Genomic DNA, 26258 nt, shown 5'->3' with positions numbered 1-26258 from the left:
CATTTAACAGGATTAACATTGACCTATGGACCCACTAGTAAGCCATGCAACCTCCCTATTAATGGTTTTTCGAAGTGAGCCGCCTGGCCGGGTGGTGCAAAGACAACAATTTCTGAATGTGGAGAAGACAAAGGAGATTGTTGCTGACTTCAGGAGAGCGCACACTTAGCATCTGACTATCAACGGTGCGACTGTGGAAAGAGTGAGCAGCACTAAGTTCCTGGGTGTGCACATCACAGAAAACCTCTCCTGGACTGACAACACTGCATCACTGGTCAAGAAATCACAGCAGCTTCTCTACTTCCTGCACAAACTGAAGAGAGCCAGAGCCCTAATTCTCTAATTATGATGTGATAATTTGCACAATATGCTAAACATAATTAGTCGTAGGATTTTTCACATGTTCACAAAATTGGTGCCAAATTACTCAACAGAGTCTAATCCTCAATAATTATCAAAAACATGTTGAAATTTGCAAACAACATGGCCATATACCAATCAAGCCTAGTGGGGCAGCCTGACTTACTCAGACAACAGTAACTGAGGACTGGTTGTATGGATTCACACGAAACTTGAAAGGCATCTTCAGGCCAATGTTATGAGGAGCTGTACAAAGTTTGGGGTGTGGATGTCGATAGGGGGCACAGTTCAAATAGCTGTTTCCAGGAGCCGAATTTTAGTGTGTTGCATAATTCTGCTAATCTGCATCTGGATTTTAATTACCACTTGAATTAATCTAGGCCCCACCCACTAGTTTCCACCATGATGGATTTTTTTTTGCTAAATTGCATAATATGCAAAACCTAGTTTTTTGAACTAGTCCTCAGATTTTTGATCAATCTTCACATTCTTGATATAAAAATACTCAGGAAAATGTGAATCTCAAAACCCTGTTGACATCTGCAAACAATATGGCTGTCATACATCAATCAATTCTAAAAAGGCAGAGCCTAATTTAGTAAAAAATCTGTTGTAACTCATGATTGCTTGCATGGTTTCAAATGTAAATTGACACATACAGAAGAAGATTCTGAGGTCATCTGCAAATACTGGGGCGTGATCATGAAAAAGGGGCAAGGCTAAGATCAGATAACTGTTCCTCAGGAACTGTAAGTCCACTTGTGCTGAAGTATGCTGAAAGTATGAATGTATGCTGCATCTACATGTATTAATGTGCAGGTGGACAAAAGGGTTCATACTGAGCTGCTGTCACAAAACTTGAATGGTACATTCAGGTAGGGATTTACTAATATCTGATGCAAACTCACTCAAATTGGCCAATAGGGGCCACTATTCACGTTCACAGGTTTCAGAGTTAAGTTCAAACAGCTGTTTCTTGGCAAAAAAAAAAAAAAAAGGCCTACAGTGAAAATTATTTTTGCCACTTCTTCCTTGGGTTCTCCCTAACAAAAAAAAAAAACCTCAAGAAATATTTAGCCCCACCCACTTATATTTTTATCTAATTTGCTACTTTTGAGAACTTAGGATGAGTCCTAGGATTTTTTTCCTATCATAAACAAAATGGGTATCAAACTACTTTGTCCTTCAATAATTATCAAAAACATGTTGAGATTTGTAAACAATATGGCTGCCACATGCCAATAACTTCTAGTCAGTTGGAGCTTAATTTACTCAGCTGTAACTCACGATTGCTTGTAGTGATTTGCACAAAACATGACAAGCATATACAGGACAAGATTCAGAAGTGATCTGCAAATTTTTGGGACATGGTCAGGCATAAGGGACAGAGCTAAATTCAGATAACTGTTTCCAATAGAGTCCAATAGAGGTGAAATTAGGTATCTCTGTGTTAAACTCATCTCTGTGTTAAACTCTAAGCATGTTTGATGAGGACCTGGTTACTTATGTAGGAGAAATGGTTCTTTTTATACAGGAAGCTCTAGAAATGCAATGTGCATACCTGCAATATAGGTGCTTCACTGTAAATTCAATTAATAAGTCTCATAAAATGGTCGGTCTCATAGAATAATTAGAAATTAAAATTCGCAACCATCAAATAAGTCAAAATGATTAAAAACTCTATTTTAGTAGAGGAGAATAATAATCAATGACAGTTTCTGAAAGCTTAGTTCTGAATAGTTTTGCTTCTTGCAATATCAAAATAACCACAACAAGGCAATGAGATGTTCAATAATATGGCATTTATTGGAATACATAGAAAAAAATTAAACACGAATTAACTATTAACTATGAACCTAATTCAAAATAGGGACAGACAAAGAAGAGCTGTGTGTGTGTGTGAGAGAGAGGGGAAGTGTGTGTGCGCGCATGCGAGGGAAAGAGAGCACATGCGCATCTGTGTGTGTGGATGCATGCTCTGCTCTAAAGCTTGCATGTCTGTATGCGCGATCGTACTGAGCTTATAAAAATAAATAACCACAAACCACATGAGATACGTGGACGCGCCTCCTGAAACAAGGAGAACCTCAACAGTTTTATATATACCAAGAAGAAATTTATTATTCTTTTTCTCAGACAAAATTGAAAACTTTATCTGCAGTTATTTTTTTTAAATAGAAATATAGCCAACCAAAAACTGTGTACTCAGAAAACAGTGGAATTTTGGACCCAGGGGACAGCAAAGTGTGTGCATGTGTGCGTACATGCTTTTATAGCTGTTTCAATCCACTGTGCATGTGCAAAAATATCACATGTTAGAAAACTCGTGACACAATTTGGTGGCTAGTAATGGAATTGTACATAAATTGGACATTTTGCTGTTGACATTGGATTGTGTTTTGTTTTTCTCTGCCTGCCTTTTGTCTGGTTTTGCTGAATGTTACTAATTTTGACTGTTTTCATTTTTGTTTTCACCAATGCAGATGAATTCATTCCAAAAGCAGATTCTCAATAAACTGTATACATCATGTGTCAAACTCAAGACCCTGCGTGTTCTGCTAGCTTATGCTCCGATATCTTCAATCATGGTTATTGTTCTTGGCGTTAAGAAAAAGCCAATGATAGTCCAAGAGAAAAATCAAAAAGATCTGCACCAACCAATTTTTCCTCCACATTTTTCTCTTATTGTCTCTTATTTCCCTTGTTTCTGTAAAGACAGCACAAATACACTGTAGGTAATACACAGCTCTTGCATTTATTGTTTTTGGTGAGAAAACAGGATTAATGGATCAGCCAAAACTGACGATTTCCAGGTGAAAAATGCACGTCCACACGCTACGTCCACAGAAGAGCATGAAGAAGACAGATGTGTAATAGTTTCACTAGTTTAAAATCTGGCACATTACTATAGACTTCACTTAGTGATGCGTTTACAGGTGTACAATTATTGTAGGAATTATAGGATTATGTGGCACAGCATGGCAATGAGTTGCTCCCTACCTGGAGGGTCGGTCATATCAGATGACATGGAGGGGATCCACATCTGCTCCACACAGACTCTCCACTGGTGTCTCACACGGGTCAGTACTTGGTCCTCTTCTGTTCTCCTTCTAGACTTGATCTCTTGGTGAGGTCATATGGGTTTTCATACCACTGCTATACAGATGACATTCAATGCATCCTCTCCTTTCCTCCCTCAGGCTCATGTTTCTGCCTGAATCTCAGCATGTCTTGCCGAGATGGATCATGGATGGCAGCTCAGCTGATACTTAATCCCAGCACAATTGAAATGCTGTTCATGCCAGGTGATGCATACCCACATCAGAATCTTGTGGTCTCCCTGGACAACTCTCAAATCTCACCTCTCACTGCATGGAACCTTGGGGGACAATCAACTGTCCTTCTCCTCTCACATTGCTAAACTGACACGGTGATGCCGATTTCTTCTTTACAATATCAGATGGATTCGTCCATTTCAATCCACACAAGTCACGCAGGTGCTTACTCAGTCCCTTGTCATTTTGATACTGGAGTACTGCAACTCGCTCCTGGCATATCTGTCTCTGCATGCCATTTGACCTCTGCAACTGATCCAGAATTCAGCTGCACGAATTGTTTTAAACCATCCTAAGTTCTCCCACACCACTCCACTGCTGTGCTTCGTCCAATGGCTTCCTGTAGCTGCCTGCATCAAATTTAAATAACCGATGCTTGCCTACAAAGCTAAAAATGGATGAGCACGCACCTACTTTAAAGCACTTATCATGCTCTGCCCTGCACCATGCTCCCTCCGATCCTTTAGTACTGCTCGACTGGTCCCACTATCTCTCAGAGTACAAGGAAGGCATATACAAAGGCTTTTCTTTGTTCTGGCACCTAGGTGGTAGATGTATGAACAACTTCCCCTAGATGTCTCAGTCACTGGTGGTCTTCAGATGATGACTAAAGGCCTAGCTCTTCATGGAGTACTTATATTAGCACTTCTAAATTAGAAAATCTTGTGTTGTCTGTGTGATTTTTTTTTTCCATATTATATTATCTCCCCCAATAGATTTCATTAGACTCTTTGTCTGTGACCTAGTGAACCAGTATCAGGATGTATTTATTGATACAGACTTCAAAGCACTTCTGTAAGTTGCCCTGAATAAGGTCCCCATCAAATGCATATATGTAAATTCAAATTTAATAGTTATGGATTCGCAGAAAACTGGTATCGTGTGTGCAGTTATGGATTACCTTAATACCTGCCACAAACGAAAAGTTTTCATACGGCAGCTGTGTTTTAACCATAAACCACTCTTTTCTCTTTGTGGACAGAAGACCTACAGAAGAGTCTTGTAAACACAAGTGTTTGGGCTACGATGCTCCAGTGAAAATTTCTTCTCAGGAGAATATCACAAAGATAAATGCCTGTGAACGAAGTTAAATGTTACTGAGATTAGATAGTTTTTTGATAGCTCAGTGCTGTCTTGTGTCTCTAAACAGCAGCTAATGCAGACAAGGATAAAGTTATTTCAGGAGCTGTTTAATGTGCTTAAGAGATGCTTATCTCCAACGCATAACTTTGAGTTTTACTCTTATTTTCTATAATCTGTGAATATTACTAATTAAAAGTCATGCGCATATATCCATTTCACAAAACAATTTGTCATAATAGCAACCGAGTCGTTAAACTTAAAAGATGCGTGTGCATGTGTGTCAAACAGACAGAGACAAAGAGGGAAATGAGCGCAATAAGTTAGACTAAAATATGTATTTTGTTCAAATATTTGTTGTTGGACATCAAATTTACGCAAGAAATGTTTTTTTTTTTTTTTTATAAAACATTAACTGTAATTCTACCTTTAACCTCTGACCTGTTAACACTTAGTTAATGAAAAACTTAATGAAAACTTGATGAAAAACTCCCAAGCAAAGAATTTGGTGGATAAAGATGTGGAAAGACATGCACAATGAACACAATTATAGCTCATGATAAGAGATGATTGAAGGAGAAATGATCTATTTAATTTTTTTTCCCGGAGTAAAATGTGTTCAATTAATACCATTGCAAATATAGTTGCTGTGCCTATATTTTTAAAGTTCACAGTCCTCACTGAGTTTTCTTTTTTTATTGACATGTATTCTGAATTCATAATGTGTACATTATTTAAGAATTACTCAACTCCATCGTATAACAAAAAGTTAGCTTCAAATAACTGTTTCTCAGACTGTGAGTGGAATCAAGATAAAATCTGTCATACTGCACTGTGAGTTGGGTTCTACTGTTTACTAGGTTACTTAAAAACATGGCAACCATCAGCCAATCACATTGCAGCACTTAATTCACAGTTCTAGCATTAAGTTACAGTCACAAAATTTTCATAGTACAGATGTGGACAAATTTATTGGTACCCTTACAGTTCTTTGAAACAATGATTTCCTCCTGAAAAGTCATTAAACCAAAAGCAATAGTCTCATATATACCTGCCTGCCCATAGCATGTAGAGAAATGACTTATTGTTCATTTTACCAAGATAATCTAAAACAGCCTGGCCAGATTTCTTGGTACCCCTAAAAGATTAGAAATCATTGCATTCTTACCATGCTTCAAACTAATTGTTTAACCCGAATTAGTGTCACAGGTGTCTTCAATCTTTGTAACAGCCAATCAGCCTATTTAAAGAGAGAAAACATGCCACTGTGGAGGTTGGTATCATTGTGTGCACCACACTGAACATGGACCAGAGAAAGCAAAGGAGAGAGTTGTCTGAGGAGCTCAGAAAGAAAATTGTTGATAGCCATCTTAAAGGTAAAGGCTATAAGATCATCTCCAATCAGTTTGATGTTCCTGTAACATCTGCAAAAAATTATTAAAAAGTATAAGGGCCATGGAATTGTAGCCAACCTCCCAGGACGTGACTGCAAGAAGAAATGCAACCCCAGGTTGATCAGAAGGATTGTACGGATGGTAGACAAAGGGCTTTTACTAAGGAGAGTGTGAACCTCAATAATTATGAAAAACATTTTGTGATTTGTAAACAATATGGCCGTTACACGTCAAAGAAGTTTAAGGGGTTGGAGCCCAATTTACTCAAACAGTTGTAAACATTCATTGCTTGCATGGATTCATGTGAAACTTGAAAGACACATACAGGACAAGATTCTGATGTAAATGGTCATAGAAAGGGTGTGGGGCTAAGGTCGAATAACTGTTTATCAGGAACTGTAAGTCCAATTGAGCTGAATGCAAATTTGGTATACCACATCTATGTCCTAGTGGATTTTTGATGATAACCTAATTACTTAAAAACATGATGGCCATTAGCCGATCAGTTTTCAGCAGGTATCTGACAGGGTTAATACTGAGCTATTGTAACGAAATCTGAATGGTACATTTGGGGATGGACCCACTACTATCTGACGCAATCTCTCTCAACACTGTGGGGGTGCTATTTATGTTTGTGCACACAAAATCAACTATATCTCTTGCAAAATAAGCTGCAGAGTGAAAATTCATTTTTGGGTTGATTCTTTTGCTCAAACTGTAAAAAATTGCCTTGTGGAGGATTTAGCTCGACCCATTTAAATATGTGTACTATTTTGCATAATATGCAAAACTTTCTTCCACAGACTGGTCCTAGGATTTTTGCCCTGTCTTCACAACTGTGGTGTCAAACTACTCAGCAGAGTATGGAGCTCAATAATTATCAAAAACATGTTGACATTTGTAAACAATATGCCCACCTTACTTCAATCAATTCTAAGGAGGAGGAGCTGGTTTTCTCAAACAGCTGTAAGTCATGATTGGGTACATGCATTTAAACCAAATTTGAAAGACGTGATCAGTACAAGGTTTTGAGGATGTCTGCGAAGGTTGGGGCATGGTCATTGAAAGGGGCTGGTGTTCAATTAGCTGTTTCTCAGAAACCAAAAGTCCAACTGAGCTGAACATTGGACTTGATTTTTAAACATCATTTAATTACTTCAAAATCTCACACAAATAGCATTGATTTATCATCACAAAACTTGATAAGTATGCTCATTTCTGGTCTCTTTATTGTTCTATGTACCTTGGCAAGAACTGCTCACTGGGGACACCATTTATGAGGAGTGCTATGTTACACTTCTTCTTCTTATTTTTTTTTTCTCTGTTTAAACTGACCCTGCAGACCCAACTGTAGGTGCTACAGATGTGAAACGTAGGTAGTACTCCCTCCCACTATTCAGTCAAGAGAGATGAGCTCAATTGGCTTAACAGTGGTGCTATGGTGAAGTGTTTATGATTCACCTCGCCTACTTCGATCAAAAGGTGCAGGTTCTTTGTTGGTAACTCTAATAGTGAAGGCTACAGCAGGAGACAGAGCTTTCTCTTACAAAGCCCAAAGGTTCAGGACTCAGACACAGTCTTAGTGTTTAAGTCTAGGCTGAAATATGTGTTTAGTCAAGCTTTTTGTTAATATTTTTTTCTTAGGTAAAGGAGAAGACCTGGAGGGCTCACAGGCATAGAGTGTTTTAGTAAACTGGGATGTTTGGATGCTGGAATGTAGCAAGTAAGGAGTCTGCTGACAAATATTTATTAAAACAATTTTGATTGGCCAAACCGTTTGGCTGCTATAGGCCAATGTATTTTTAGGCCACTGCCTGTAGATAGATAAACACATAGATAAGAGTACTTTAGTGATCCCTGAGTGTCTCAATGTCCAGGCTACAGAAGCATTCCATAACCATGATATGTCATGATATGTTTGCATCATTTGTTGTTAACCAGCAAAGCTCCTTACCTCTCTGCTTGGTCTACCTGAACTGTCTCAAAGCTGGCAATGGTATCATTAGCATTGGGGATATGATCATGTAGCCATGTCTCAGTGACAGACATAACGCTACATTCTTGGTATTTTCCTTGATATCTTGCCAATGCCCTAAGCACATCCATTTTATTTGCCAATGACCGCACATTCCCTATGATGATAGATGTTAGGATTGGTTTGAACCGCTGTTTCATTGTCTCCTGCCCACTGCTGACACATCCAAGTGTTGTCGACTGAAAGTCTGATGTGTACAGTGTAAACAGAAATGGAGACAGGACCATCCCTTGTGGCGCTCCTGTGCTGCACACCACCTGATCTGACAGACAGCTCTGTAGGTGCACAAACTGAGGTCTGGTTTTCAGGTAGTCTATGATCCAGGAGATGATGGTAGTGTCCACATGGAAACTACATTTCAGCAACTAGGGAAGGCTGAATTGTGTTGAATGCAATGTAGAAATCAAAAAACACGACCCTTACAATGCTGCCTGCCTTCTACAGGTGTGAATGAGCCCTCTGCAGTAGGTAGATTATAGCACCAACAACACATACATGGCGTCGGTAAGCAAACTGCAAGGGTTCTAGTGATGGACCAAGTGTGGGTCTGAGGTGAGCAAGAACCAGTCTTTCCAGAGTGGTCATCCTGTGTGCTGTTAGTGCCACTAATCTGAAGTCATTAGGGGCAGTTGGACCCCCATTCTTGGGTACTGGAACAATACATGAAGTTTTTAAGCACTTTGGGGCTAACTCTGTCTGGCCTTGCTGCCTTGCCCTGTTGGAGTCTCAGCAGTTCCTTCTTTCCCTGATCCACTGCATCAGTGAACCCAGGGTGTGCAGCAGAAGGTCCATCCCTGCTTGTGGACATTTCCACAATATAGGGCATCCGCGATATGCTCATAGTGACCACGCTGGATGCTAGACAGAGCCCAGAGTGGAGAGGGTGGGGGTAGGATCTACAGATGTGGAATGAATAGGGGAGGGAGAGTGAAGCTGTGGTTGTTGTAGCGACATGTGAAGCACATCAGTATGTGGTGCAGGAACAGTTTTGGACCCAGTGCTAAACCTGTTGAAAAACTGGGTGAGCTTGTTGGCCCAGTCCTTGCCACCATCAGTAAAGCCACTGCTGATCTTGAAACCAGTAATCTGTTTCATGTCATTCCACACATCTCTGATATTGTTCTGCTGCAGCTTGTTTTCCAGCTTTCTTTTGTATGAATCACTGCTCTCCCTTATTTTAAACTTCAGCTCTCTCTGCAACCACCTCGCTTGCTCCTTATCTCCAGCCCTGAAGGCTATTTTCATCCTGTTAAGCAGTGCCTTCTGCTCAGTGGATATCCATTTGTTATTTGGACAGCAGTGGACTTCATTGGTGGGAATATTGCTTTCCATACAGAAACTGATGTACCCTGTGATGCAGGCGGTCAAGCTGTTGATGTCCTTGCCATGTGGGTCATGAATGCCTTCCATTCTGTGCTTTCCAAGCAACCCCTTAGTGTCTTAACTACTTTATATGGCCATTTCCCAACAGTTCTTGTGATTGGTGGTTGTTGGCGGACAGCCATGGTATAAAGGGTAAGCAGTATCATATTGTGGTCTGAGCTGCCAAGTGGATAAAAGCAGCAGAGTTGTATGTTTGCATACAACAAGTCCAAAGTTCTATTGACTCCTGTTGCACAACTTATGAACTGGTGAAAGGTGGGAAGTGTGGACAAAATTGAAACATGATTAAAGTTTCCCGATATAGCCAGAAAAGCATTTTGGTGCTTTGTGAGTACTGTAGTTTAGCAGTGATGAAGTGGATGATGTCACATGCTGCATGCAGTGCCTCCGATGGAGGAATGTAAACAACAACGGTGTGTGAGAATTCTCTCGGCAAGTAGTATGGGCACATACCCACCACCAACAGCTCAATGTCCGGGCTACAGAAGCATTCCTTAATCATGATATGTCCAGGATTGCATCATTTGCATTGCATTCTGGTGTCTCGGTCCACTCGAACTGTCTGAAAGCTGGTGATGATAGCATTAGCATCGGGGATATGATTATGTAGCCATGTTTCAGTGAAACACAAGTCTGACAGACATAATGCTACATTCTCAGTATTCCCCTTGTTATCTTCCTGATGCCCTTAGCATATCCATTTTATTTGCCAATGACCATATATTCTCTGTTAGATGTTAGGAACAGTTTGAAGCACTGTTTCACTCTTCTCCGTTTCACTCCGACTCTGCATCCTCGGCATCACGACCTCAACTCCTCCAGGATCTGAATCATAACCCTGGCCGACAGAGCTGGCTCGCGCAATGCAATCAGCTATTCTCAAGTGTAAACAATGTGTTCAGCATCCATCTCAGCATTGTTTAGTGGCAAAATCATAGACACAGCACAACACAGCAAATGACAGATATGACTAACATGAAGTCTTGACTTAAGACTAAGACTTACAATCGGACTTAAGTCTAAGACTTCAAGTAACAAAAACAAAAGAAAAACAAAACACACTACATGGAGCTGCTGCAACAGGCTGCCAATAATATGGCATAAAAAAGACACAGCCACAGGCTGAAAAAAGCTGTATCTTCTTAACACAATGTCAGATTTCTATTACATTTCTAAGACATGATGTAGTCTGTGGTATAATTTCATAACAAATGGCCAGCAGGGAGCACAATAACTAAAATATGCAAATACAGTCCCCTCCAAAAGCATTGAAATAGCAAGGCCAATTATTTTGTTTTTGCTATACATTGAAGACATTCGGGTCTGAGATCAAAAGATGAATACGAGACGATAGATCAGAATTTCAGCATAATTTCCTTATATTTACATCTAGATGTGTTAAACAACTTAGAACATGGGCACATTTGACACAGGATGGTGAATTTTGCTATGCTTTTTCTTGGCCAAAATTGAGAACTTTATCTACAGTTATTTTTCTAATTAAACCAAAATGGAGGACCCTGAGAAACAAGAACAGCTTGTGGTCATCCAATCCCAAAAATGGTGAACTTTACTGAGGCCGATGTGCATCCTGCATCTGCCTCAATAAAAAAAAAAGAACACGTTCTTCCTCCTTCTGTGCTCGCCTTAATGATGCAATTTGATCTAGTCCATAGAGCTTACCTGTCCAATGCTAAATTCAGCACATATCTATCAGAATATTAGCCCCACCCGTTCTGACGGCAGTGCAGAACCATATGTTTTGGTCATGTAAAAAGTTGAAAAGGTTCTGGTTAGATATTTTTAGTACTTTATCAGCAGCTTGTAATTATAAGTTCGATCCTTATTAGCTGGAACTCCAGTAACCCTCCATCTCATGCTCTCTGGTTGAAAACCTTGTGTTTTTTTCTTACTCTGGATAAAATACATTATAGTTTGAGAGGGTCTGCTGATCTTTTTCATAGGTCTTGGCAGCCTTTCATTAAATTTTTTATGAACTTTTTTTAGAATTGCCATCTGAGTAAGAGCAAACAGTTTTTTTTCTTTCTTCTTTTAAAAAATATTTTATTTCACTCAATCATTTAGCTTTTTTAAATTTTTTTATTTTTAATTATTTTACTGCTCTTTTGTTATTGGGGGGTTTGATTGTTTAAAATACAAAAATGATGACATGTTTAGGTATGCCACTGGTTATATACTGTTGCAGTGTGCAATTGAGCAGACTGGTCAAGGTGCAAATCTGCATCAGTGTCTGTGGTAAAAACCTACTTCTTTAGTAATTTTATTTTGCTCAGGAGCTCTGCTCTTAGGTAAAGCAATTTAATTGGGGGTTCATGGTCACAGAGGGTTATGATAAACTGGGCTGAGTAACTCCTCTTGCCCTCTGGACTCGTCTACACTGAGCCTTCTGCATTATTTGCCTTTTCTTTAGATGACTGAACAATGTAATAATCAAAATCCCACTATCCACTGTGCCCTAAATGAGGATTGGTTCCTTCTGATTCCTCACTGTTTTGTGACTATAGATATTGTTATGGGATATACAGACAAAGACTGCATCGAAAAAGTTGTTAGTGACTATAACAAGGGTGCATTAAGACAAAGTAAATGAAATATACAAAACTGTCTGAATGCCATTCAGTGACTGGTGGTATGTTCTCACCACTTTGACGATAGATTTCTCCCAGGCAATGGCTCTTTCCAACTGCAGCAGACACAAGGAGAGCTGCGATGCACTTCGGCAGCGGTCCAGGGCTTGCCTCCAAGTCTTCAACCTGGGGGTGATCTCATTCTCCAGGCTACAAACAGACCGATATAAAGAACAAACTAACGAATCCAAATAGATAGTACTGCTATTGAATTTAATACTTTTTTTTTTTTTTTTTTTTTTTTTTTAAAAAGACAATCCTATTGAAGGTGAATTCCTGCCTTGCGCTCAGCATTCCCAAAGAGGTTCCTCCTATCCACCGTGACCCTGACCAGGATAAAATGGTTACTGAAGATGAATGAATGAATGAAAAAAAAACCTGTTTTACTAAAATAAATCTTTGTTCTTTTCACACTTATGAAATACAGAAGGATTTAATTAACAAATATATAGCAAAATAATATATCAACCTCATAATGCTAATTGTTTTCTGGCTGCTTTTCACCTGTAGCCAGCGAGAGCAAAACTTGGGAAACTCTCAAAACAAAGGTTAGAATTTGTTTCTTTTTTAAAAAGAGTCATAATACAATTACTTGAAAAATTTCCAACAACACTAATGACTGTATCAGTCCTCACAATAGCAAAGGTCAAGGCCATTATAATGATAAGGCCTTAAGCAGCATTACTTGTATATCATACACCTGCATCTTTTCAGAACTACTGCTGTGATCATGAAAACTATCCCATGCTCATCCCAAGACTCCCGGGACACAACAAGATCATACTGAACAGTATGTATTCCTTCATCAATTTTAGTACTAATAGGCACCACCTGAAACCCTTCCTGGGATAAAAACCACCAAGGGACACTCAGTCTCTCTCATGACAGGCTCAGCTGTGACAACTTGCAGAAACAACTTGGTGGAAAACCCAGAAGTCTTTGTGTACCTGAGCACTATATGCAACAGGACTTAATTCCAATAAACGGATATGTATTCATCTTTTGTTTATTATTACTATATTTATAGTTAATAATAATACTGCGTGCAAGGTGAACAGAACTGCTGCCAAAACAGTTAAGATTAAAGCAAGAAGTGGCTGGACCCTTCTGTGCACTTCAAAACAAGATCTCTACTTTCTATTTTCCCTGGGACAAACTAATTTACTGGTGAGACAGGACCATTCCTCAGATCATGAATCATGTTGGCACTTCAAGACAAGATTCCTGTATCTCGTTTGCCTCAGTGCACTTTGGAACATGTGTGTCTCAAAGTGAATGTGACTCCCTGTATCGTTTGCAAGCAAGACTAGCTCCAAGTGAGACAGGGCATCTGGGCTTAATTAGCTATAGAAAATATAGTTTATTTCCCTTAGTAGAGTAAATTATTATTTTGTAACCTGAATTTGACCTGATTTCCTATGATTATGTATAGTATACAAAGTGCTCCTTTGATCTTCGCTTTTCACCCTCTCCTTGCATCTCTGTGAGGCCCTTTTGCATGCAATCTTGTACTAACACTGTATTTTTCTGTTCAGTCTTTGTATCAAACCTAGTTTACTACATTCAGAGCCAATGATGTCTGTACATGAACAGTGTTATTGTGATTCTGTAGTTATTTGACGGATAATAGAGTAAGCACATCACATCACTTCCATTTTTTACTCCACCCATTCAAAACTGTGACTGATTAACTGGAGCTAGACCTCCTTATAAATCCATCCCCGTTATTTAAAGGTCTGTTCCTGGTGCCTGTTCCTGGTGCCTACAAAGGAACTATTCCTTTTTTTAATTTCTTACTATTTGGTTTACTCCTCCTCTGTGCATCGTAACTGCCTTTTGTTGTCTCTGTACTCGTACTCTGACAATGACAGTAAAGTTGAACCTAACCTAAAATAGCCTTTGTTCTCAAACCAAGTATGAGGGCACCCTTTGTTCGTGCACATACCAACACAATATCTACACACATGCATATAATACACACACACCAAAATATCTACTCAATCAATTCATTCATTACAGGTTGTATTAAGCACTGTTACCGATTTATGTGCTCAATAAACATTATTTTATTGAACCGATCTTGTGTTTACTAACACTTAGATCAAAACTGAAGCCAAGCTAATACTGAAGCATTATGAATCTTCAGATAATTTTGTAAGTCACTATTATTACTCTTAATTAAGAATTAAGTTATAATACTTGATTTATGGCAGTTGACAATGGTAAAAAAAAATAATAATAATAATTTAAATATCCTTAATTATTTCACTAATATTTATGAGGCTGATTACTTGTAAGTATGGCCATCAATTTATACAATAGCCTAAAAAATGCAGTGATATTCAGGCATTTTTGTATAGCCTAGGCAGGTGGTTCATGGCTCAAAATACCTCATGCAACTCTAGACTACAGCCGAATTTTTACTTTCTCACTTTTCCTATATTATCGCTCCAGCATGTTTACTCATTTTCCATTTTCCTCACTGTTCGAACCTATTTTGATCATAGATCCAGTGTGTCTGATACTGATGTTAATATCACAGCTCTGTCGAATTCTCTAATTTGATTTGTCAGAAGGTGATTAATTTTCCATAACAGCATCTCTGACAACAGTAATTAAGGTGATCTTTTTAATATGTCGTCATTTCTATAGTAACTACTCACACAGGGCCTTATATGGCAGACCACCTGAATAATTAAAAACAAATAATAAACATATTAAAATCATGATATTTAACAAATTAAATGGATAATTGCTGATATGGTGAAGTATTCTGTATGGATATGTTTATGTAATATTTATGGAAGGACTATCTGGAGTCAGCATGTTGTACTGGTGAGTAAGTTTTCTGCCATTGGAGAGTCTTTAGGGCAGAGTAGCTACTTTGCAATTTCCAGTTTCTCTGTAACATAATGGTAACATTTGAAAAATCTTATTAATTTTGTGTGGGAAAAAAAAAGAGAGGCTGCTGAAGGAGCAACTGTTTATATGTGCTATAACGTAACAGGAACTTGTTTCATGGACATTTCACAACATATATTTCACAATGTAACTATAAATTATTAAAAAGCATTAAGTGTTGTTCATTAATAAATTAAAAATTGTAATTGTTGGCAAATTGCTGTGGTATAAACACTTCGGGACCTGGTGTTATGGGAAAATAATCCATTTGTTGTGGACAATGAAAAGCCTCTCAGCTAGCTATCCAGATTTTACTGAAATAAACTAACCAAATTATAGTTTTACTGATGGCTTTAATATGGAAGGATGTCAGGCTCCAAATCCACCACAGCACTGAACAGAATAAAGTGGTTTCTGATTTTTTAAAATTCAGTCTATAGTCACATTTTGTATTGTTACTGTTTGATACATGAACGCCTTCTGGGGATCCCTTATATTGAATAAAAAATGTCCTGGTCAAATTCTGAGAAGCTGTAAATAGTGTGTGCTACTTATTCCTGTCACTTGTGTTGAAACAGACTTTACTAGGCAGATTAAAAATGCATGAACATATAAAATGAAAGATCCTACTTGGTGAGTGAAACTAATGTCATTAGTTTCATAATACATAATGTATTACAAGAATTGATTTATTTAAATTATGGGACTGGTAGTAAAAAAGTAGTAAAATATGTGAAACAGTAAAATAGAAACTTCGTATTTTAGATCAGTTAAATTTTGCCTGTTTAATTTTGGCTTGGTGAGATTAGGCCACCTACAAGGTAACATGTCTATGTGCAGGCTACAGTTTAAATGTTCATTTGTCATTATCTTTGTCATTCTATGTTATTATTACAAAAGTTAATTTCCTTAATTGTAATTTAAATAGAATTTAAATAAAAAAATTAATGAATATTAAACTGTTAATGGAACAGGGAATAATCATTAAATTAGCTAAATATTTTTTAAAATAGTCGGATAATTGTTTGCTGCAGCCCTACTCACAATACATTATTACACTACATTAACTACCATTTTTAGGCTAGTCAATTAGGTTTATGGGAAACCAAAACATGAGACTGAACAACCTTAACCAAAACATGTAAAATGCAATTTTTTTCTTCCAATGTTCCTTTATTATTTCACATGTATCTGACCTGATAGTGTCCATGGCAATCTCCTCTCCTCCAGGTGGGGATGTAGGAGGAGCTAAGCGCATCACCTCAGCAAGATTCCACAGTGGCCCCTTGAGGTAACGTCGCTCAATATTCCTCTCCAGGTTGGTGAGGCGCATAACGGCCAGATCCAGGGGGTTTGTGGGTACACGCAAGAGGTCCCACCACTCTTTTTTGCTCCTCAGCATCCAGTCTTCTCTGGGGTCCACCTCATGTTCGTAATATTGCAGGTCTTCCCTGGTGGAGTCAGGCTCTGGGGCAGTGAAAACCTGAACAAGAAAAAAAGATAGATAAAACAGGAAGATACAGAAAACAGGAATAGCAAAGAACAACAGAATAAGCTAAGGGTAAACCAGTCTACGAATCATCTTAGCAAGCAAAGTCTACCATTCAAAGTTCAAACTACACCGTGTCCCAAAGGTATCGATACATAGAGGAAATTAATACTTTTTAGCAAAATGTCTTCCAAAATTTTTCATATTAAGTTTATATTATTTTTTCCAGATAGCTGTTTAGAATGCCTTTGACAGAAGAAGAACGTATTGAAATAGGATGTTTTGTAAATAACTTTACATTCTGCTAAAAAAAAGTTAATTTCCCCTACGTACAGAGACTTTTGGGACACCCTGTACTTATAAAAAATGATTATTAATGACTACAAAATATTCTTACACATACAGAAAAATCCATAGAATAAAATAAATAAGTAAATCAAGAATTTACAGATGTTTTTAAGGATATGTTCCTCTTGTCTAAGCACTTTAGATCTGTGGGAGGTTAGAACTGTGGCTATAGGAGAGGGGCTCATTCAGCATGCAGCATTGGTTAGTTTTTCCTGGGCATCTACCAAAAATATTTTAGAGTGTTTCTCTGGCATCACTTCATGATTGTTAAGGCTGTATATTTGTCAATGTTTAAATCCTAACATTGCTAGACTTCCATGTTTCCATACCTGAAATCCTGCAGATGATGATTCGGCGGCACTGTCAGTGTCGCTTGGTCCATTCAGGGGTGCCATCTTTGAATATAAAGTGTGGATATTACAATGCAATGACTATCCTAAGAGTCTCCTAGTCAGGTTATGAGCACACAGCTCCTAATGCTGCTCAGTATCAGCACCTCTGTGAACCAATAGCATGTAGATTGGATGCCAATCAAATGGGGGTGGAAATAAGTTCAAAAGGCCACATTTAAGAAACTTTTAAACAAGAATGAAAGCCCAAATTAATAATAATAACCTTTATTTAACCAGGTAAGTCAATTGAGAACCAGTTCTCATTTACAATGACGACCTGGCCAAGAGGCAGCATAAAAAGCAGTTATAATATTCATTAGGTTTTCTCTGCCTTTTTACTAACACCATTTTATGCCTCACCTTAAGCTGCAGATCAGCTCCCACCACCCTGTGCTCCAGATCCTCCACCATCTGCAGGATGCTAATGTCAATCTGCATGGCACGCTTCTGCTCTATCCATGGCTGCTTCACTGCCTCCAGCAAGGGTCTGTCATCCTCCACCTTCAGATGAAAGACAGGATCTGATATATACAAAAGAAAAAGAAATGATGTAGGAATGTGAGTTCGAACACTTCTCCTTACAAAAACTTATGGACCATTAGTAATGCTATGCATTTATTATGATTATGTTCACATTACAAGGCTTATTGGTTAATTTTTCTGGTAGAGTTCCAACTTTTCTCAGTAATCAATACATAATCCATAAATTTTGGATTCAATATCAAAAGAGTCAATGGTCCTCCGAAAAGGGCGGTGGTGGCGGGCCAAAAGCATTGTAGTGGCTACGTTGTGCATGAGCTATATCTGTTTAATTGTTTGTTTGTTTTTTCCTGGAGATAGAGCAAAAAAGACTTCTCTACATTCTGCTTAGACATGAAACCTCTAAATTGATTTAAGATTTTATAATATAATAAAAGTTAGATAATATAATTTTTGCTAAAGCTAAGATCCTAGTCCATACTTTTAAATTTTTCTTTCATCTTTAAGGACTTGTACTCAAGGTGACCACTAGCTTTTGCTAGACCACTAGACCATTGCACCAAATTTCTCTTTATTTAGCTGGTGGAAATTTTTTGCACATCCATTTTGTATATTTGCTCTTCTATAATAAGGAGGCTATGACATAAAAAGGTCAGGAGTCTTCTGGTGTGTTGAGCAAGTTCACTGCAAAATTTCAGTGGAAAATGCACCAATGTTTATACAGACTGAAGAGAGTAACACCTCCATTTCAGATGTTTGGTGGTCTAACATGGTCAACATTCAGAATTACTTAAAGAATACAATGTAATCATACTTTGGCTGACTACTATCTAGAAAGCTGCTCTTAGGCCTTTCTTAAGCAAGGCATGGGGGCCCATGCATGTGCTTTATATAGGTGCTCAGTGCTTAGAGAATTCATTACTGTGGGTTGAGATTATATAAGTCCATATTAATGTACTTAACTGGTCAGTATAAATATCACTGTCAGATAAGAATGGTGGGGAGAGTTCACCCGCTTTAAGGAGATGCATGGTATCAGCTTTGGTCTCTCTGTTTTATGATGCTCTTTTGGCCTTGTACTCAGTGAACAGCTCTTTGTCTACCCAGTTTCACCACAACTGGACAGTTGAAGATTGAAAAAAGATCAGGTGATGTTTTTCCAATCTTCAACTTACCAGTTTTAATGAGCCTGTGCCTATTGTAGCCTCAGATTCCTGTTCTTGCCTGAAAGGTGTGGAACCTGATGTGTCTTCTGCTGTTATATCTCATATCTCATAGCAGTGTCTTCTGCTGTTATAGCTCATATGATGCTCGAACCAGTCTGAGTGTTCTCCTCTGATTATCTCTCATCAACAACGCATTTCTGCCTGCAAAGCTTCTACTCACTGGATGTTTGTTTTTTCGCACCATTCTGTAAACTGTAGATACTGTTGTGCATGAAAATCCCAGGAGATTAGCAGTTTCCAAAACACTCAATACAGCCCGACTGCCCACTGCTGAAGTCACTGAGATCACACTTTTTCCCCATTCTGATGTTTACTATAACACATTAACTGAAGCTCTTGATCTGTATCTGTATGATTTTATGCTCTGTGCTACTGGCGTATGATTGGCTGATTGGATAATTACATGAACGAGCAGGGGCACAGGTGATCCTATTAAATTGGCCAGTGAAGTGTTTTGTGATCAGTGGTCCTAAACAGAGACGCAGAGCTGGTCAGTGTGATATTTTTTATTATATTCCGAAAAGATGCAAATTCATTGCATTTCTTAGCAGAGAGTAGCTCAGGATCCATGTTGGGAAATGTCAATAACAGAACAGCTACTGTTAATGTTCTTGTTGATAAGGTCTGAGAAAAAGGAATGTCTAGCTTTAATCTGCCATTAGTAATATGAAGCTCCTCTCTGTAAATGCTATAAAAATGTTGTAGTGTTATGGAACATGTTATAGTGTTTTGGTCCATGTTATAGTGTTTTTGGTTGACATTTGGTGGCTAGCAGCAATGGACTGTCATAGCTTGATTCCAGCACATACTAGTTCCTCCATCTATTCTCAGGAAGCCAGCTGAGGGGATGTGTGGCAAAGCAAGAAGGTGGTAAATGAAAGAAGTTCCAGGTCAGGTGTTTTTCAGGGGCCGGGGCATAACATTGTGCAGCGTCTCTACACCTTTCGTCCAGCAGGCCTCAGATCCCTCTAACCCAACTCAGATCTCCCTGGATTCTCAAGCCCAATCTCTATTAACCCCCACGGCCAAGCCACGCGTACCTGTCCCTCAAAGGTTTGATGGGAATCAGGTAAGATGCTGTGGGTTTCTGACCCAATGTTTCCTCACATTCAAGCTCCAGGCATGCACCTTCCATTCTCACCTTCTCACATCATCCTCCTCTTCACTGGAAAAGCAATATCCTGGGCCACAGCCATTTGGGAGGTACAGGGTCCCCTGTGCTTCAACTACCAAGCTTTCACAGAAGAGACGAGAAGGGTCTTTGTCAGTGGCCGGAAGGCTAACAAACAACGTCTCCAGCTCCATCAAGGTAGTCATAGTGTAGCTGAGTACACCACTGTTTTCCATACACTGGCTGCTGAGAGCCAGTGGAACCAGGAGGCACTCGTCAAGGCATTCCAGAATGTTCTCTCAGGCCCCATCAAGGATGAACAAGGGATGCAGAGAGGGACTTGAACACACTGACAACCAACTCCATGAGAGACAAAGGGAACGCTGTTCTTCAGCTCATCCTCTCAGGATAAGGTTCTGAACTTTGCCTCTAGATGGCTCCCAAGTCTCCACTTCATCAGAGGATCCCATGCAGATTGGAGGGATACGACTCTCCCAGACCAAGCGGAGCTGGGGCAAGCGAGAGAAGTGTTGCCTCTACTGTGAGAAACCAGGTCATTTCAGATCCACTTGCCCAGAGTTATCAGGGAAAAGCCCAATCCCGTCCAGAGGAGGAAAGTCTGTGACAGGACCCACCTTAACCCTGAAGTCTTCTCCAGTTAGGGTCCTCCTTTCCACTTCCCCTTCTTGGGGTGCTCAACAGCACACCCTCCAGTTTCTGGTGGACTCCAGGGCTACCGGTAGCTTCATGTCCCTTACTAAGAATCTCCAAATCCCCCTGGTCAACCTTGAGCCACCCTTAACGGTTACTGCCCTGGAAGGAACACCCCTGGGCAATGGTAATGTTCACCATGCTCATGTACACCTGTCCATCAATAACCACCAAGAGAAGTTGCAGGTGCACCTTGTTCTTTCTAACCAATTTCCCGTTGTCCAGGGCATGCCTGTCTAACCAACTTCCCATTGTCCATGGCTAACCCGCCATAACCCTCACATAGCCTGGTGCACCTAATGCTTGAGTGGGATCCCACCTGCCATGCCACATGCCTTTTTTTCTGCACCTTCACCTTTGTCTCCCAAGTCTCCAAGACTTCCTAAGTTATCCCAAGTAACTCAAATTCAAATTTTATTTGTCTCACACACACAACCATATACAGTACGTGTAGTGAAATGCTTTTTATGACTGTCCATAATATAAAATAGAATGTACATAGAGTTAGACAATGGGAATGTATTTAAAAAGTATAAAAATATAATGTGAGAAAATAAAGACAGGTGGCAGCAACAATCTGATAAAGTGCAGATGTGTGCAATTGCTTTGTGCAATATAATGCTGTGCAACATTAAGCTGAAGTAGTTCTATGAAATTGCCCACATGCATAATAAATATTTATAAAGACAGGATAAAGTGGAATACAGGAATAAGGTCCTCCTCATTCTCTCTGTGTTGGCATTCAGGGAGCAGAAGCACTCAGTGAGCAAGGTATGCTGAGCTGATTGGACCACCCTCTGCAGAGCCTGCCTATCCTGCTTGGATGCTGTTGATGGTGCAGGTGTAAAAGTTCCTTAGCACCTTAGAGGGCAGTTGAAAGTCTCTTAAGTGTACTGCGTGGCGTGAACACCAAGGTACCAGAAAATGTCCACTCTCTCCCCTGGGGTCCTGTTGATCATTGGGGAGTGGTACCTTCTCTTCTGGTTTGTGCTGAAGTCCACTATTAACTCCTTTGTCTTGCTGACATTCAGGAGAAGGTTGCTCTCCTGCCACTAATTCCCCAGGATTTTTTATCATCCTCCAGGTAGGCCTTCTCATCCTTATCAGAGATCAGGCCCACTACAACAGTGTCATCAGCAAACCTATGGTGGTAGAGCTGGAAGTGGCCACACAGTCATAAGTGTAAAATGAGTACAGCAGGGGGGCTCAGGACACAATCCTGGGGGTCTCCAGTGCTGAGGGTGAGGGAAGGTCTGTCCGTAAGGAAGTTGGCGATCCACTGACACAGGGAGGGATCCCAGGTCCTCCAACTTGGTGGTGAGTTTGGAAGGAATTATAGTGTTAAATGCTGAACTGTAGTCAACAAACAGCTTTTTAACATAATTTCCCTTCCTGGTGTCTAGATGGCTCAGGGCTGTGTGTAGGAGGTGTGTAATGGTGTCCTCGGTAGAGCGATTGGGACAGTATGGGAACTATAATGGGTCCAGGATGTCAGGTAATGAAGAGGTGATGAAGTCCATTCAAAGCACTTCATCAAAGCTGAGGTCAGGGCTACTGGGCGATAGTTGCTGAGGCAGGCAGGGTGGGGTATCTTCGGGACAGTAACAATAACGGACTGTTTGAAGCATGTTTGGATTACCAACTGTGCCTTTCTGGTGTTCACTCTCCTGAAAGCCTTCCTCACATCGTGCTCCGAGATGATGAAAGCATTTCCTGCTCTGACACTCTCTGCATGCACGCTGCCAATCGCGCTCTTAGTGATGCTGGTGCTCTTGGCACTACTAGCGCTGTTAGCACCACTAGCACCATTAGTGTTGTTAGCTGCAGCTTCGAAGTGAGCGTAAAAAGTGTTCAGCTCGTCTGACGGAGAAGCGTCTGCATTCACTATTCTGGAGAATGGTGTTTTATAGTCTGTTATCCTTCTCAGTCCCTGCCACAGGGCTCCTAAGGCCACCCTGTTGGAACTGTGACTCTAGTTTCACTCTGCGCACACTGTTGGACTCAGCCTTGTACTCATCCGTGTTCACGGTTGCGAGCCCCGCGTTATAGGAGATCTGAGAGCATCACGGTTGGTTTTATCCACCCACGGCTTCTGGTTAGGAAACATTCTGTTGACGGTTTTGTGGTCTGTGTCACCCACCAGTTTACCGATAAATCTCAGAACTGCTTCTGTAAACACGACGTCTTCAGAGATGCGCCATAACATGCCCCAGTCGGCGTCATCTAGAGTGTCCTGCAAAGCAGCCACTGATTGGTCTGACTAGTGCATGACCTCCCTCTGAACTGGAGCGTCATGTTTCAGCCTTTGTTTGTATCTAGGTATGAGAAAGATGGCGGCATGGTCTGATTTCCCAAACATTGGATGAGACTGTATCTTGTAGCTGTCTTTGAACAGAGTGTAGCAATGGTCCAGGATTCTTTCGCCCCTGGTGGGGCAGGTGATGTATTGGTGAAAATTTGGTACTGTGCATTTGAGGTTGGCACTTTCAAAGTCTCCTGCCACAATGAGCACAGTGTCCTCGTGATGAGTCTGGTGTTCAGTGAGATCATTATGTTGTTCACATATGGCTTGAGTTCTGTGTCTGCCTGAGGTGAAATATAAAAGGCACTGACTATGACCAAGGCTCCTGAGGAAGGCAGAAATAGTGACATTTGATGGTCAGGAGCTCCAGGTTGGGTGGGCAGGAGTTTGTGAGAGGAGTAATGCCCGCACTGTTGCACCAGGTGCTGTTTACCATCAGACACACCCCGACTCCATTGCTCTGTCCATGCAGTAAACTGAGAAGAACTCGGCCAGCTGGATAGTGTAACCCGGTACCGCTGGGTTTATCCATGTCTTTGTGAAGCACAGGAGGTTGACAAGAAGAAAGTGACCAGTCTCCCTCCTCACTGCTCCTATGACTGCTCCACTGAGCTGCTCCCAGGCACTAGCCCCCCTAGGGGACTAGTGAATCTTTTCTTTCTCTGGACCCAAGACCAAAGCCATGAAGGAGTATATCAGAGACTCTTTGGCTGCTGCTCATTCACCCTTCCACCACCCTGGCAGGTGCAGGATTCTTTTTCATGGAGAAAAAAGATGGAGGTGTTCACCCTTGCATGGATTACCGGGGCCTCACTAAGGTGAATATCAAGAACCACTACTGTCGCTGTTGGCGTACCTGGACGAAAGTGCTGAGGGCTCTACAACAGGCCTCTCAGTGCCAGCTGCTTCAGGCCAACCGCTGGCACAGACCTTCCCCAACTCTTCGCCCTGGACAGAGGGTTTGGCTCCTCACTTGGGCACTTCCCCTGTGGGTAGAGTCCCATAAACTAGCCCCGTAATTCTTTGGACCTTTCAAGATTCTCACCTTTTATGATTCTCATCTCAAACCTGAGGTCACCAGGCCCTTTTCCCCTGCATCCTGCCCTGCCTCTTGTCTCATCGAGGGCCAGCCTGCCTTCACTGCTGGACTCTTGTAGTCCATGGGCACATCCAGTACTTGGTGGACTGGGAGGGTTATGGCCCAGGAGAACGCTCCTGGGTTCCTGCCCGGAACATTCTCAACCTGGACTTAATTTGGGATTTCCACTGACGCTGTCCTGATTGTCCCCAGAGGAACATAAAGAGCCATTCATAGGAGGGGGGTCCTGTTAGGATTTTGGGCAATGTAGACTTAGATGGAGACATTCTGCCTTTGTGTTTTTCCTTTTGACCTGTCCTGTTAACCTTCATTATTGTTTTCACCTGTCTCTGATTTGCTAGGCTATTTATACCCTCCCTTTTCTTTGTTCATTGCCCAGTCCTTGTGTTCCTCATGTGAGTAAACAGCCACTGCCTTTGCCACCTACCTTTTTGAATTTTGGGATCTTTTATGATTTTTGTCTTTTTGGGATCTTTTGTGATTGCTGCCTTTTTGGAATTTTTTGTTATTATTGGCCTCTTTGGATCTTTTGTGAATTTTGCCTGATTACTTGTTGTTTTTTGTACTTCGTATTCATCTTTTTTATGGTTGGATTGTTTTGGGTCTCTGTTTGCACTTTTGGTGGACTATCTGATGTAAAGATTTTTTTTTCTGTTTTATCCCCTATCTTTGTCTCCTGGAGTTTCTCTGGAATTCAGTCCAGCATAGCCTTTGGAGAAGTGGTTCAATTCCTGTCCATGGTCACCAACCCTTAAACAAGTATTACTTAACCACTTCTTCTAAAAAAAAAGCCCAGTTCTGGAACAACATCCTATGGATGGATGAGACAAAAATCAACTTGTTCCAGAATGATGGGAAGAGAAGGGATAGATTTTCCCAGGTCGCCACAGATATGAAAGTGGCTCAATTACCACTTCAACCTCATAATGTCAACACAGAAAAGACTAGATGACCAAGCTGTCCATTATTATTTACTTTCAGCAAAGCTGCTAAAACATTACTTTGTACAAGAGTTTCACCATATGGGTGTAACAGCAAATATCCACATAATTGAATATGGTCTTTTTAAAGATGACTCACCTGTCACAGGTTGTGTGCAGCACCCAGTCAGGAGCTCCATGTGTTTGGTAAGGTTCTTGCGAAGGACTTTTTCTCTGATACCACGGGGATGGAGAGCAGTCAAAATTGCTGTGAGTTCCTCAGGCTCTCTGATCCACCACCAACCTTTCACCATCTCTGGAGATGGAGAATATTGTTTACTACATAAGACTAACCTTCTGAGACAACATCCATTGTACAATTATGCCAGTTTAATATGTGAACAACTCAGCATAGATTTTGCTAACTAGTCAGCTCCAAAATTACTGACACCCTTGGTAAAGATGGCTAAAATATGTTTTGAAAAATAATCATTCAGTATAAATATGAGAGAAGTTGGGTTAATCATACCATTATTCATGGACTTTATGCTGGTTTATCCCTTTCAACACCAAATGCAAAACCCATGGCTAAACCCATGAGTAGGCATTCAAAGTTATTAACTGTTTAAACAAGAAATCTAACAGGGCACACCTTGGCAACACCTGTCAGTCACATGTTCCAATATTTATGTTCACTTGAAAAAAAAAAAACAATAGGTGACATGTTCTAAGTTGTTTAACACATCTAGATGTAAATATCAGGAAATGAAAGCTGAAATTCTTATCTACTCATTCATCTTTTGTTCTCAAACCCAAGCCATTCCAATACTTTCACGGGGACTGTATATAATGAAATGCCACTTAAATGATCCCATTTGGACTCGCAGCAGCACTGTAAGTGTGTCCCAGATATATAACAGATGCTGATAGTGTGTCCAGTGAGGAGATCTGATCTTTATTTAACAAACCCAAAAACTAAAGTAAATCTACTAAAATATTATTAGATGGTTATTGTTGTCACTTATAGTATATATAGACCCCCAG

General features: G+C 40.2%; 1 protein-coding gene across 4 annotated transcripts in view; it reads right to left on the bottom strand.

Moving 5' to 3' along the window:
- baz2a (bromodomain adjacent to zinc finger domain, 2A) overlaps positions 1 to 26258 on the bottom strand; it is a 121437-nt gene that overhangs the window by 13274 nt on the left and 81905 nt on the right. For 3 of the 4 annotated variants that reach the window (XM_053240692.1, XM_034311955.2, XM_053240693.1), the window contains 5 exons: positions 25375 to 25530; positions 17726 to 17886; positions 17303 to 17368; positions 16333 to 16619; positions 12250 to 12385 (listed from right to left, as the gene is read on the bottom strand). In XM_053240692.1, coding sequence (XP_053096667.1) covers positions 12250 to 12385; positions 16333 to 16619; positions 17303 to 17368; positions 17726 to 17886; positions 25375 to 25530 — 806 coding nt within the window. The remainder of the gene's footprint in view (positions 1 to 12249; positions 12386 to 16332; positions 16620 to 17302; positions 17369 to 17725; positions 17887 to 25374; positions 25531 to 26258) is intronic. The other variant, XM_026920761.3, reaches the window with a different exon arrangement.

Source organism: Pangasianodon hypophthalmus, chromosome 16, assembly GCF_027358585.1.
Source record: "Pangasianodon hypophthalmus isolate fPanHyp1 chromosome 16, fPanHyp1.pri, whole genome shotgun sequence".
Lineage (NCBI taxonomy): Eukaryota > Metazoa > Chordata > Actinopteri > Siluriformes > Pangasiidae > Pangasianodon > Pangasianodon hypophthalmus.
Note: the sequence above shows the minus strand (reverse complement) of the source record. Positions and strands in the feature narration are given on the sequence as shown.